Source organism: Sminthopsis crassicaudata, chromosome 6 (genome assembly GCF_048593235.1).
Source record: "Sminthopsis crassicaudata isolate SCR6 chromosome 6, ASM4859323v1, whole genome shotgun sequence".
In the NCBI taxonomy this organism is placed as follows: Eukaryota; Metazoa; Chordata; class Mammalia; order Dasyuromorphia; family Dasyuridae; genus Sminthopsis; species Sminthopsis crassicaudata.
The window spans coordinates 253,370,083-253,385,417 of NC_133622.1; the positions used below are offsets into that span (position 1 = coordinate 253,370,083).

General features: G+C 39.1%; 2 protein-coding genes across 2 annotated transcripts; both read right to left on the reverse strand.

Annotated features, from left to right (window-relative positions):
- Positions 1-3,105: 3,105 nt before the first annotated feature.
- LOC141547987 (mas-related G-protein coupled receptor member X1-like) lies at positions 3,106-4,050 on the reverse strand. The gene has a single exon (XM_074276712.1). It carries the CDS (start codon positions 4,048-4,050, stop codon positions 3,106-3,108), a length of 945 nt encoding a protein of 314 aa, XP_074132813.1.
- Positions 4,051-13,911: 9,861 nt separating this feature from the next.
- On the reverse strand, positions 13,912-14,823 carry LOC141548035 (mas-related G-protein coupled receptor member X1-like). Its single transcript, XM_074276801.1, has one exon. The coding sequence runs from the start codon at positions 14,821-14,823 to the stop codon at positions 13,912-13,914; it is 912 nt and encodes a 303-aa protein (XP_074132902.1).
- Between the last annotated feature and the right edge of the window lie 512 nt (positions 14,824-15,335).

A 15,335-nucleotide genomic window follows, 5' to 3' on the forward strand; every position in this document is an offset into this window, starting at 1 on the left:
TATATAGCCCCTAAATAGGTATTTATAAGAATGTGAAATAAACCAAAGCTTATTAACCATCATTTTGACTCTAAGTCTGTTAGAAAAGCTAAACTGAATCTTTTTCAGAAAATAGCTAGCCATAGGGTTTGTTAAAAACAGAGTTTGTCAAAACAGCATCTTGGTTATCTGGGTTCAAGGAAATGTTACTGGGGAAGTGATCCTTCTGTGATTCTAACAAGTCTAAGTGTACTTATAGTAGATATTAGAAGCTGTCTAATATCTAAGGCTTAGGGTCAGTGTCTACCATGTCCCCTATGCATATAGGATGATCTTATTTTATTCTATGTGATGACAATTCTTCTGTCATTCCATTTGTTAGATTACTAGGTGCTAATTCAGGTTGTCTAAACAATTCTCTAGCTCAGAGTTCACACCTTTAGTTCAAACCTTTAAAAGGAGTGTACACCTTTAGACTTCAGAAAAGGAGCTTGCTCATTGGTCAGTAAAGTGTTCCCACAAGCCCCTGGGAGTACCCACAAGCCCATTCTCTATGAAGATATAAGGAGCCATCAAGGCTGCCTCCCGGGACATTGAGTTTGGAAGGCAGTCTGAAAGGCAGCAGTCGGGATCGGGAAAGGACAAGACTTCCCGAGAGAACTTCAGGGAAGCTGGAGGAGATTCAGAGCCAGGATTCAGGAAGAAGAGGATTCCTTATTCTATCTTCCCTCTGGCTGGAGGATCCAGAAGCCTCCCAAGAAACTTGCTCACAGAAAAAAAGATTTACAGAAAAGAGACCTCCTCCCAGAGAAGGATTATAATTGAGAGACAACAGGACCTCAACATTTTGGCGCCCAATGTGGGGCAAAGACTTATTCTGAGCCCTTCAGAGGCGCTAACCCGGACTTCACATCATTCATTAAACATAAAATTAAAAACAAAACAAACTGTAATGACATAATGCCTTGTTCAGGCAGAGAGCTTTCCTAAGATTCCTTTCCTCAAGGCAATTAGCATATAGTTGACTTAGGATAACAGGAAGATTTTTTTTAACTCTAAGTAACCATTAAGTGCTAATGAAATCTGTCTCTGGATTCTGTGAAGGAAGCCCTAATTCACCAGTTAGAAGTATAGAGAGATGCTTCCCCAAATGAATGACTCTTCATTTATTCAGGATGCCACTCAATTTTGCTCATTTGTCATAATTTTTTGGTCTGAATTCCTGAACCAGAGTTTCCCCATTGTGAATATACAACTAAGGAATGGAAAGATCACAACACAAGCTTTACTTAATATGATCAAATACAAAACAGAAACAAATACAATGCAGAGGACAGAAAAAAAGATTTGTATTTGATCCATAAATTGTTATGACAGCTCCCTTTAGCTCATCAATAGCTTCCACAATCCCCAGGCCCTATCGAGTCCTCACAGTGATGTCAACCTCAAATAGAAATTGAGATCAATTAAAGGGTGTTTTGTCTACATTGAAAAATCTGGATACATTCATGGGATCATAGGATTTTGTACTGGATTGTTCTTTAGAGAATCTCCTGGGGCAACTAGATGGGGCAGTAAATAGAATTACCAGCCTTGGAGTCAGGAGGACCTGAGTTCAAATTCAGCCTCAGACACTTAATACTTACTAATTGTGTGACCCTGGCCAAGTCACTTAACCTCAATTGCCTCAAAAAAAAAAAATCTCCCAGCTTTCTGTTGTTTTTATAATCTTTGTCACTTAAACCCCAGATGGGCTAACTTCAGACTGTAGCTCCAGATGTATGCTGCTAGCTTGAGAGAAATAAAGCATACATGAAATCTAATTCTGTTTGTTCTTCCTTAGGCCAAATTCTGGAATTAATAAAGAAAAGTTCTTTTGGCACTTGAGGTTGTCACCACATGTTTTTAAAACAAAAAGGAAATATATTAGCTTATGGATAATCTTTTTCTTTTAAAGTGCTAAGAATATTAGGCTTTTGAAATCAAAATCTTACCATTAGTGTTTATAAATCTGTATTTGATTTGATATAAGTAAAAATCTGTCCTGAAGGAAATAGGAATGGGGTCTGACTGTGTGTTCCACTATCAGGATTAATATGGTATAAATTACAACCCAACAGTAAAAGACATTTATTATCTGGCATTAAGAAATTTACTAGCAATAAGGCCCTCCAAAAGTTCTCTTTATCTCAGTTTACTGTTCTGTGTGGAGATAATAATAGAACCATTTCACAGGGTTGCTTCGAGGATCACATGATTATAAAGTGCTTAGCATAAGGGAAAAAGTAAGTACTGGATCCCAGAATATAAAAGACTTGGAATAAATAACCTTATTTAAATACCCCTGAAGTAAGATAGATAAGATAAAATTCTAAGTGTTAAATATTATATTATTGTTTTATTGTTTGTTGTCATAGTGTATAGTGTTTTTGTAGTTTGCTGTATTGATTATTATATTGTTGCCCTGAATCTTACTATCTGGGTTAAGGAGCCTCCAGCAAGCTAGGGGGCTCCAAAGTGCACAGGGCATTGGACCTGAATCAGAAAGATCTGAGTTCAAATCTAGACTCAGACACTTACTTGCTTTGGGATCCTGGGCAAATCAGTGAACCTTTGTCTGCCTCAGTTTCCTCAAATGTCAAATGGATATCCTGAGAACATTTACCCCCTCAAGCACATTGTGAGGTTTAAATGAGATATTGGTAAAGCACTTAGTACAGTACCTTCTTTTTCTGTCATATGACTCTCTGTGACCCCATCTGGGGTTTGTTTGGCAAAGATACTGGAGCGTTTTGCCATTTCTCTTGATAGCTCATTTTACAGATGAGAAAACTGGGACAAACATAGAGAAGTTACTTGCTCAGGATCATCCAGCTGGTAATTGTTTCAGATCAGATCTGACTTCAGTTCTTTCCATTCAAGGCCCTCGGGCTCTATCCTCTGCACCGCCCAGCAGTTTGGTCTCTAGTAGGGAACTCGTAAATTCTTGTTCATAACTTAGATTTCAGAAGCTAGCCTCTATGTAAGAATGAAAGGGGGATTCTGGTTTTTTCTCCCAGGAAGGCCAGGGGAGGGTAAAACTGAGCCTGGGGCAGGGGGCTGTGTCTGAATCTCTTGTTCTCGGCCTCAAAATGTCGTCTCTTGGATGCTGGTGTGGGGGGTGTCACTTGTCCCACCTCCCAATTCTTGCTCATCCCCCAGAACCCTCTGGAGGACCACCCTGAGGGGCTCCCTCTTTCTTTTAAAGCTTTGGCTCCCCAGGAAGAAGTAAATGAGGGGGTTCGTGCTGCTGTTCACACAAGCCAACAGGTGAAAAAGCCAGTGAGGCAGGAGCCTTCGGTTGAGGTGATAACGTATGAGATCCTCGATCCCCCAGGGCAGGCCGAAGAGCAGGAACACGAGCACCGTGAGCAGGACCAGGAGGTAGAGCCTGGGGGGCTGCCGGCGCCGGGAGCTGCACTGGACCCTCAATAGAAGGGTCAGGCTGGACACGCACAGGACGCACGTGAGGAGGAGGAACCACATGCCCTCGAGGATGTAAAAGTGACAGAGAACAAGCCAGGATACATGAGAGCAAACCACAAGGCCATTCACCCAGAACAGTGTGGTCAGAGTCCAGAGCCCGGCGCAGACCGAGGCCGACGTGTGCTTGGGGCGGCGACACCGGTACCAGATGGGCAAGAGCGTGGAGAGACAGCGTTCGGTGCTGATCGCCGCCAGGAGGCTCAGGCCCACGGTGTAGAACATGAATCTGAGGTTGAATATTATTTCATGCTTGAAAAGACTATGAAAATATGGAACAAAGTCATCTATGGAGTCCAGAAAGGAGCAGCAGAGGAAGAGGACATCGGCCGCCGCCAGGTTGAGGATGTAGACGGAGAAGGGGTTCCTTCGGATGCGGAAGCCCAGGAGCCACAGGACGGCGCCGTTCCCCGCCAGTCCAATGGGGGCAATGAGCAGAGAGGGGATCTGCATCAAATCACTCCCCCAAACGGAGCTATTATTTGTACTTCGCACTGATGCGTTGTCATAAACGTGTTCCATGTGCTCAGGTGTGGGAGATGTAGTCATGATGGGTGTTCCCAGGCCCAGGAAGCTCTGCTCCTCTCCGACGCCCTGGGGACAGAGTCAGAGATGGGGTCAGGGACTTTTCTACAGATTTATTCCAGTCTCCATCATCAGGAGTTGGAATCTCTTCCCCACTGCCTTTCTCTTGGGTACCACTTTTGGGTACCGCTGAGCGGCTCCATACTGCATAGAGGTATCAGAGCCTAGAGTAAGCAATGAATTATAACCTAGCTTCGATCACTTAGCTCATTGAGAACCAGCCCCCGTGAATGATCCAGTCTGAGGGACGTTGCTAGTGGATGGGATTGCCCAAATCCTCACGTTACAAGCTTTTCCCATCATGGCCGGGAAACTCCCACCCAACTAGAAGATGTTACAAAGACGAACTTCTGTAGGGGCTCACCCCATCACTCTTCATGGTTCATTGGCTGGGAAGAGATGGGTGCCTTTGTCCAGATACCTGGAGGCAGCTGAAGCTGCTCATGCCCTCAGCAGCTGGGAATAAAAGCTCTCAGCCCATTTCCTGGTCTATACCCTCAGTGATTGTTGACCAATCAGAGTTGGTTTCCACCCTCAACCATCCCATTTTTGCAAAGATTTTTTTCAGCATTCAATGCTCTCCACGTGGCATCATTGACTTCCAGACAGCCTCTGACCTCAATCTATGATTTGTTAGCTGTAGTTAATAAATTAATTATTAATTACCCAGAAATTATGTCTCCAGGATTTTTCATCAGTAACCTTGGATGTCACATAATATCTGTCTCCCTCAGGTTCCTTAATTGCAAAATGAGGCTAATAATAGGCACCCATATCACAGGGTTCTTCAGAGGATCAAATGAAGCACTTCTAAGTTCTTTAACACATAGTAGGCCCTTAAAATTGGCTTCATTAACCCCATTTCATCCTTTCTCTTGCTATGATGGGACAGTGAGGTAGAGAAGTGAGTCTTCTGGAGAAGATGGGAGTACACTTGTCTCTTTTCTTCTCTGATCACATGCCACCTTCCCTTCATTTCCCTTTCTCTTCTGCTCTTTCTTTACTATGTGGGAGTTTGGCTTCCTTCTACAACCTGTGTGGACAAGCCAAAGGGTGGGCTTTAATAAAGTACCATTGGCTCAGAGCTCCACCTTAGTCTCTTTTATGATAGGTTGGACAAATTTAATCCCCACATCAGCACAACTCACCCTAATATGAACTGAATCCAACAGTATACTCAGTAGACTGTATTTCACACCTATAGTCACACATTTCTAGAAAAGAGGGAAGGAACTGCAATCATCCCTTCACTGATTTTCTGGCCAAATCAATAAACAATTCCTCAATACTTACAGTTATAGAAACTGGGCCAGAATAATTCTCACCACTAGGCTTGGGGCTGGGAATACAAAGATCCTGAAACTGTCCCTACTCTGAAGAAGCCAATATCCAACTGAGAGTAAGCAAAGGGGAACAGGATGCAGCCCTGGGTGCTCACCTCATGCCAGACTAGCCCAGAACCTGGTTAGCTGAAGATGGCTGAACTATTCTTTTTTTTTCCCTTAGGCGATTAACCTCAGGGGTTAAGTGACTTGCCAAGGATCACATAGCTTGGAAGTATTAAGTATCTGAGGTCAGATTTGAACTCAGATTTGCCTGACTTAAAGGTCAGTGCTCACTGTTCCATCTAGCTGCCCCTAGATGGCTAAACTATTGATTCCTCTGGCTTCACTTTTTCTCAATTGACAAATGATGTACATTAGGACCAAAAGTTTACGAAAGGGTACATCTGTTGGTCCATCTTAGAAAGAGGAGAAAATCAGGGAGATATGGGGTCCATTCATCATGAGCTAAAACTTAGTCCTGGAAACAAGAACTTTCATACTCTCAGGTTATAGGAGCTTTAGAAGCATTCAAACAAAACTTTCTCTCTCTTAGGGGACGATATTACAAAGTGTCTGAAATTTGGGAGCTGCTCTCTCCTCTCAAGGGGAAAAGAAAACATCAGAACATAGCAGCAGAACCTTTTGTAGCTCCCTATTTCCCACACTGAACTGTTTTTGTAGTTAGGCACATTGAAAGGGTCAATGGAAATGTATAAAGAAAGGATTAAACTCACAGTTATATATCTTCAGTAGATCCAAAGATGACAAAAAGTTAGAAGGAAAGGCCCCAGATTGAGAACTTCCCTTTTTCCTCTCGGTTCCTGATGCCTCCTGGGCTTGGTCCTGCTGCAGATGCTTGCACCTGTTCTTTTCAGGAATTTCCTAGTCAGACACTGGGACATGAGGGGAGGGAAAGGAGCAGGAATCAGAGCAGTTCCTCCCTTATCCTTATATTCCCCTCCCACCTCTAATTACACAAGGCTAGCCAAAAAGACTTTCTATTTGCTTTCAGACACCAAGGGTGGGGATTTCACAAACACTGACCTCAGGAAATATACTCCCCAAAGACTTCAAGTCCAGATAAAGCTTCCTAAATGATGTTTCTCAGGTAAAGACTTTGATTCTCTCTAAACATCAACCTTTACACAAGGGTATTAGAGAAATTACTGTTAGATTGATATAGCCTATTATCCCCAATCCACTAGTATATCTCATTATCCTTGCATAATTATCAGTTAAGGCTCTAGCGGCTTATGGAAGAAATATTCCCTCTGGACCATCTGGTTCATCAGTTCCCTTTTCAGTTCTCACAGAACTTTTCTGAAAGAGAAATCAGGTATTCTCTTGTTGTCCCAGCTTTCTATAGAAATCCAAGAGCCTCAAATTTCCCTAGTCTATAGATGGATAATGGGGTGAGCCTTGAATTAGGAGAACTCTAAAATCTAGAGTAAACATCTATCTATCTATCTATCTATCTATCTATCTATCTATCTATCTATCTATCTATCTATCTATATAAGTAAAACGTATATACAATTATGAAGACACATATATATTCATGTTTTATTCATTTGCAAAATATGCAATATAATATACATATACATATAAAACATATAGTAACAATAAACATATACATATAAATGCACACATATATGCACACAATATAATATACCTATTCTTACTCACTGATATACAGAAATATATTTCTATTTTTGCCAGGCACTCTTAACCTAGGATTCATGAATAGTTTTTGGATGAACTGTGAACTTAGAGGGAAGTAAATTATTTTCATTGTTTTCACAGCTACCACTGCATTATAGAAAATATTCCTAACACAAAGATACACTAGTATATTCATATGAAAGAATGTTTAGGCACATTTATCAACATATAACTATAGTAATGTTATTTATATACATGCTGCAACACAAACATATTTGCAAATATGTATTACTGAATATATGTCTTCAACTACACATATACTTGACTCTATTTCAATGTCTCCAGCAGGAAAGCAGAAATATAGATGTCAGTTCAGTCATAAGCACAGCAGAAACTAATACTGATTCTTTCACCCTCTTTAGGGTTTCAGATCTTGTTCTTATCTCTTTTTCCTTTAGAGCATCATCTTTAGGCAGGGATCCCCATGATAGAAAAGGATAGAATAATTTAAACTCCATAACAGAGGGAGGGATGGAGAGAAGCAGAGAGAGGGAGAGAGTGGGAGGAGAGAGACAGGGGAGAGAAAAAGAAGGGGAGAGAGAGGGCATCTCATACATACAGAGAGATGGAAAGAGTCACAGAGAGAGATACATACACAGCCAGACAGAAAGACAGAGACAAAGACAGAAACACACACACACACACACACACACACACACACACACACACACTCACACACACACACACACACTCACACACACACACAAGCACAGAGACAGAGACAGAGAAGAAAAGGCAAAAATAAGCACTGATACTGTGCTTACTGTATGCTCGGCATTGTACTCAAGATCTTACAAATAATATTCCATTTGATCTTTATCACAGCCTTGTGAAGTAGATGCTATTATTATCACTATTTGATAACTGAGTAAATTAAACCAGTAAGAGTTTTAATGATTCACATTACTAGGATCTGAGATTGGACCTTTTTGATCCAGTGCTCTATTCATCATACTGATTTCCTAGATAGATAGTTAAAGAGGGGAGAGAACCATAGAGCTAGAATATATCATTTCAAGAAATAATGAGACAAAGAGATAGATGCCCTTTACTTCTTCCCTAGAACACGAATAAGTCCCATTTGCTTTAATAAAATGCCTTCTTGTGAACCATCTGGAATTATCATCAAAGAGCTATTAAACTTCTTATACCCTCTGACCCAGCAATGCCACTACTTGATTTATTTTCAAAGATGATTAGGAAAAAAATGGAAAGAACCTCCATGTTTTAAAATTTTTAGAACATGTCTTTTTGGGGTGGAACTGGAACTCCCAAGGATGCTCATCAGTTGGAGAAGGGTTGAACACACTGTTATATATAATTTTGATGAAATACTGTTGTGCTATAAGAAATGACAAGTTCCATGCTTTTAAAAACATGAATAGACTTTCACAAAATAATAAAGCGTGAAATAAGCAGAACCAATAAGACACTGTGTACATAACAAGAATTTTGTTTTAAGAATGATTTTGAGTGAAGTAATCATTTGGACTATTATAAGTACCCATATTAATTATAAAGCACAAAAGAAGAAAGGTATTTTCTGTATCCAGAGAAAGAAGTGATAAATAGAAGAATGTATAGTTTTGCATATGTATGTGTGTATGTGTGTGCGTACATCCACACACCTCTATTTGTGTCTAATGGTAGCCATCTCTAGGATGAAGAGGGAGGAAAGAAAAAAAAATACAAGATAAGTTTTGTTGCATATTTGAAAGGAATAGCAAGTTGTATATAGCAGATTTGCAACTTCATGTATGATTTTCTTTTTTATTGTACTATGTTATGAGAATTCTTGCTTTCTTACATAAATTAAAATGAAAATTAACAAAAATCCAATAAAATGCCTTGGCTATCCTCAAAGCTCCACTCATATGTCACCTATTAATTTTTTCAATTAGTTTCTCCTTGCCCCCTCAAAGCATAACCTTTATCTTTATTTTTTATTACCCTGGATTTATTATGTGAGACAAGATTGAATCCCCTATGTATCTTGTAAATACCTTGATAGAGAGGGTTCTTTTACATTTGTATATGTAGATCAACATAGAGCAATGACCAACACAAATAAATGCCTATTGACTGAATGGTAACCTCAAGAGAACCTTTTTAATTTATTTTTAGTAAGTATAATAGTATTTCAAGAAGGTAGGGAATTTAGCAATCAGTTCCGTCAGAGGCTCTTAACTTTATTTGAGATAAGAACTCCTTTGCCAGTCTGACCAAACTATGGGATTTCCTTAAAAATGAAGTTTTTAAATGAATAAAACAAAATACGTAGGCTCCAAAGAAATCATGTATGTTGAAGTACAGTTATTAGAATATTATTTTTCATTTTTAAATTTTTTTCAAGTAAATTTGATATTTTTAATACATATTACTATATGAATCATGTTGGGAGAGAAAAATCAGAGCAAAAGGGAAAAACAAACAAACAACAAAAAAAAGAAGTGAACATAGCATGTTGTGATTTATTGTCTCCTTCATTCTTTTTCTAGAGCGGGTGGTATTTTCTGTCCAAAGTCTATCGGGATTTCTTGGATCATTGAACCACTGAAAAGAACCATATCTTTCAGAGTTGATCATCGCACATTCTTTCTGTTACTGTGTACAATGTATTCCTGGTTCTGCTTGTTTTGCTCAATATCAGTTCGTGTAAATCTTTTCAGGCCTTTCTAAAATCAGCTTGTTTTTATCATTTATTATAGAACAACAATATTCTATTATCTTCATATACCACAACTTGTTCAGCCATTCCCCAACTCATGGATATCTACTTATTTTCCAATTTTTTGCTACCACAAAAAGAGCTGCATTTTTGCACATGTGGGTCCTTTTCCCTCCTTAAAGATTTCCTTGGAATACAAACCCAGTAATGGCACTGCTGGGTCAAAGGGCATACACAATTTTATAGTCCTTTGGGCATAATTCCAAATTGCTCTCCAGAATGGTTGGATTTTTTTCACCATTTCACCAACAATGCATTAGTGTCCCAGCTTTCCCACATCCCCTCCCACATTTATCATTATCTCTTCCTGTCACCTTGGTCAATCTGAGAGGTATGTTGTGGGTACATCAGAGTTGTTTCAATCTGTATCTCTCTAATCAAGAATGATTTAAAGCATTTTTTCCATGTGACTATAGATCGCTTTAATTTCTGCATCTGAAAAATTTTTGTTCATATCCTTTGACCTTTTATCAATTGGGGAATGACTTCTATTATTGTATATTTGACAAGAGTTCTTAAAGATATTTTAGAAATAAGACTTTTATCAGAAATACTGGCTGTAAAGATTTTCTCAGCTTTGTACTTCCCTTTTATCTTGTTTATGTTGGTTTTGTTTGGGTAAAACCTTTTTAATTTAATGTAATCAAACTTGTCCATTTTGGCTTTGATAATGTTCTCTAGTTCTTCTTTGGTCATAAAATTTTCCCTTTTCCAAAGATCTGATAAGTAGGTTATCCCTTGTTCTCCTAATGTGTTTGTGATATCATTCTTTCTGCCCAAATCATGTACCAATTTTGACCTTATTTTGGTATGGTGAGATGTGGGTCTATGATGAGTTTCTGACATATTATTTTGCAGTTTTCCCAGCAGTTTTTGTCAAATTGTGAGTTATTATTCCAAAAGCTGAAGGTTTGGGGTTTATTAAATGCTAGATTAATATAGCTTTTGATTATTGTGCCATGTGTATCTACCACTCTATTTCTTAGCCAGTATCAAATGATTTTGATGAGTGCTGCTTTATAAATTAATTTTAGGTTTGGCCTTGCTAAGCCCCAAGTATTACATTTTGTCTACAGTAATTTTAAATGAAATTTCTTTTTCTCTCTTGCTGATGGGCTTTCTCAGTAATATATAGAATGCTGGTGATTTGTGCTGATTTATTTTATATCCTGCAATTTTGCTTAAAGCTGTTAATTGTTTCTAGTATGTTTTTGGATAATTTTCTAGGATTGTCTAAGTATATCATTATGTCATCTTCAAAGAGTGATGATTGTATTTCCTCTTTGCCTATTCTAATTCCTTTAATTTCCTTTTCTTTTCTTAATCCTGAAGGCAACATTTCCAGAATGATGTTGAATAGTAGTGGTGATAATGGGCATCCTTGTTTCACCCTTGATCTTATTGGGAATGTGTCCAGCTTCTCTCCATTACAAATAATGCTTGCTATTAGTTTTAGATAGATACTGCTTATTATTTTAAGAAAAGCTCCCTTTATCCTTATGCTTTCTATTGTTTCTAATAGGAATAAGTGCTGTATTTTGTGAAAAGTTTTTTCTGCATCTATTGAGATTATAATGTGATTTATATTGGTTTTGTTATTTGTATGATCAATTAGAGTAATAATTTTCCTGATATTGAAGCAGCTCTGCATTCCTTGTATAAATCTTGCTGATAAAATGCTGTAATCTCTTTTCTAGCGTTTTATTTAAATATTCTTTAGGGGGATTGGTCTGTAATTTTCTTTCTCTGTTTTGTCTCTTCTTGGTTTAGGTGTCAATATTATATTTGTGTTCCAGAACAAGTTTGGCAGTATTTCTTCTTTACCTATTTTTCCAAATAATTTACATAGTATTGGAATTAATTGTTCTTTGAATGTTTGGTAGAATTCACTTGTGAATTCATCTGGCTCTGGAGGTTTTTTCTTAGGGAGTTCATTAATGGCTTGTTCAATTTCTTTTTCTGAAATTGGACTATTTAAGTAATTTATTTCCTATTCTGTTAATCTGGGCAACTTATATTTTTGTAAATATTCATCCATTTTGATTAGACTGTCAGACTTGTTGGGCAAAATAGTTCCTAATTATTGCTTTAATTTCTTTTTCTTGCTGGTAAGTTCACCTTTTCATTTTCCATGCTAGTGATTTGCTTTTTTTCCTTTCTTTTTCTTTTCTTTTTTTAAAATTAATTTTATAACTATAATTTTTTGACAGTACATATGCATGGATAATTTTTTTTATAACATTATCTCTTGTATTCACTTTTCTAAATTTTCCCCTCCCTCCTTCTACTCCCTCCCCAGATGACAGGCAATCCCATACATTTTACATGTGTTACAGTATAATCTAGATACAATATATGTGTGTAAATCTAATTTTCTTGTTGCACGTTAAGTATTAGATTCCGAAGGTATAAGTAACCTGGGTAGATAGACAGTAGTGCTAACAATTTACATTCACTTCCCAGTGTTCCTTCTCTGGGTATAGTTGTTTCTGTCCATCATTAATCAACTGGAAGTGAGCTGGATCTTCCTTATGTTGAAGATATCCACTTCCAACAGAATACATCTTCATACAACATTGAAGTGTACAGCGATCTTCTGGTTCTGTTCATTTCGCTCAGCATCAGTTCATGTAAGTCTCTCCAAACCTCTCTGTATTTGTCCTGCTGGTCATTTCTTACAGAGCAATAATATTCCATAACCTTCATATACCATAATTTACCCAACCATTCTCCAATTGATGGGCATCCATTCATCTTCCAGTTTCTAGCCACTATGGAAAGAGCTGCCACAAACATTTTGGCACATACAGGTCCCTTTCCCCTCTTTAGTATTTCTTTGGGATATAAGCTCAATAGCAGCAATGCTGGATCAAAGGGTATGCACAGTTTGATAACTTTTTGGGCATAGTTCCCTTTCTTTTTCTAATAAAATTAACCAAAGTTTATCTATCTGGTTGTTTTTTTTCATAAAACCAACTCTTAGTTTGATTAATTAGTTCAACAGTTTTCTTAGTTTCAATCTTATTAATCTCTCCTTTAAGTCTCAGAATTTTCATTTTTTTTTTTACTTCAGATGAAGCATAACAAATTCTGTTCCTGCCTTTTACCTTTATTCTGTGTTTCTCCATATCAAATGTGCTTCTTGTAAACAACATATTGTAGGATTCTGTTTTTTAATTCACTCTGGTATTTGCTTCCATTTTATGGGAGAGTTCATCCCATTCATATTAACAATAAATGTGTACATATCTACATATGTCTACATATCTTGAGTATTGCCTGCTTGGGAATGGGGGAAATAAAAGGGAAAAAAATAGTAATGTAGAGAAGGTGCACAGAAGAGAACAAAAAAAAAAAATATATTTTCAAGGAAATAAAGAAAAGATGGGCATCACATTTCTTCTACTAATATGTACATATATATATATATGTGTGTGTGTGTTATATATCTATCTATATCTATATTTATATCTATAAATTTCTTTTCTTTCTTGCATTGGTAATTTATTGTTATATATTTTGAATCTCTGTGTGTGTGTGTGTCTTTATAAGTGTAGATACTTTTTGTGTGTGTGTGTGTGTGTATGTGTGTGTATATATATATATATCTATGCATTTATATACACATGTATGTCTACATTCACAAAATATACACATAGAAAATACATATATTTGGGATCATATGCAAATACACATATATAATCATTCAACTTAATATACATGTTTATACCTACTTATGTGTACACACATATTTCTCTTTGTCAGATACAACCTAAATTCATACATATAATTTTGTTAAACATTTCTCCCTCACAATTTAATCTGGCTTGGTGCATACAACTGGATCTAGGGGCTCTCTGTGCAATTCTTCTACACATATTAAATCAAATTTCTAGGCACTAATATAAGGGACGGAAGGGGAAATCCTGGTTTCCCTCTTAGGGAGGTTGGAAAGGGGCTGAAGCTGGGACTGGGGCAGAGCTTGTTGTTCTTCACCTCAGAATGAAGTCCCCGGATGTTGGTGTGTTGGGTGTCCCTCGTCCAACCTCCCTATTCTTGCTCTTCCCCCAGAGCCCTTTGGAGGACTAGCCTGAGGGGCTCCCTTCTTTTACGCTTTTGGCTGCCCAGGAAGAAGTAAATGAAGGGGTTCGCGCTGCTGTTCACACAGGCCAGTAGTGAAGAGAGCCACTGAGGCATGGACTTTAATTGGAAGTGATTATTTATGAAATCGCCAATCCCCAGGGGCAGGCCGCAGGAAAGGAACACCAGGACCGCGAGCAGGACCAGGAGGTAGAGCCTGGGGGGCCGCCGGCGCCGGGAGCCGCACTGGACCCTCAGCAGCAGCGTCAGGCTGGACACGCACAGCAGCGGGGTGAAGAGGAGGAACCACAGGACCCGGATGATGACGAAGTGGGGACAGGAATGGGGAGCAAGCTTAAAAAAGCATAGGACAAAATTTGTAAGCGCGGGGCTGCTGATCAGAAGCCAGAGCGCGGCGCAGACCGCAGCGGACACGTGCTTGGGGCGGTGACAGCGGTACCAGAGCGGGAAGAGGCTGCATAGACAGCGCTCGGTGCTGATCGCCGCCAGGAGGCTCAGGCCCGCCGCGTAGGAGATGTACCTGAGGCAAAGCGTGGCCATAAACACGAAAGAGGAATCAATAAATTTAAGAATTTTATCTATGGAGATCAGCAAGGAGCAGCAGAGGAAGAGCGCGTCGGCCGCCGCCAGGTGGAGGATGTAGACGGAGAAGGCGGTCCTCTGGATTCGGAAGCCCAGCAGCCACAGGACGGCGCCGTTCCCCAGCAGCCCGAGCGAGGCAAGGAGCAGAGAGGAGATCTGTACGTACTTATCCAAGTCAAATCCTCCAGGTGCTCCAGGAACGAAACTCCCATTTGCACTTCTCTCCGTTGTGTTGTCAGAAACTGATCCCAGCTGCTCAGGGATGGGGGACATAGCCATGATGGGTGGTCCAGCCTCAGGAAGTTTTCCTCCTTTCAGACGCCCTGGAGACGCGAAGACATAGGAGGGAATCAGGGATTTTCCTCCAGATTTAGTCGTATTCCTATCTCCAAGAGTTAAAGCCTCTTCTTCCCCACTCCCTCTCTCTAGGTTGCCGTTAGGTGGCGCCACAGTGCGCAGAGGTTTGAGCATAGAGTTAAGACTTGAATCAAAAACCTAGTCGCAGACACTGGTGAAAGGATTAATTCACTAACATTAATAACAATTCACTTACGATGAAGACTTTTCCTTCTAGTGGAGATCTTCAACATAAAGAAGATCCAACTCACTTCCAGCTGATCAATGATGGACAGAAACAGCTATACCCAGAGAAGGAACACTGGGAAGTGAATGTAAATTGTTAGCACTACTGTCTGTCTGCCCAGGTTACTTACACCTTCGGAATCCAATTCTTAACGTGCAAGAAGAAAATGGTCTTTATACACATATATTGTATCTAGGTTATACTGTAA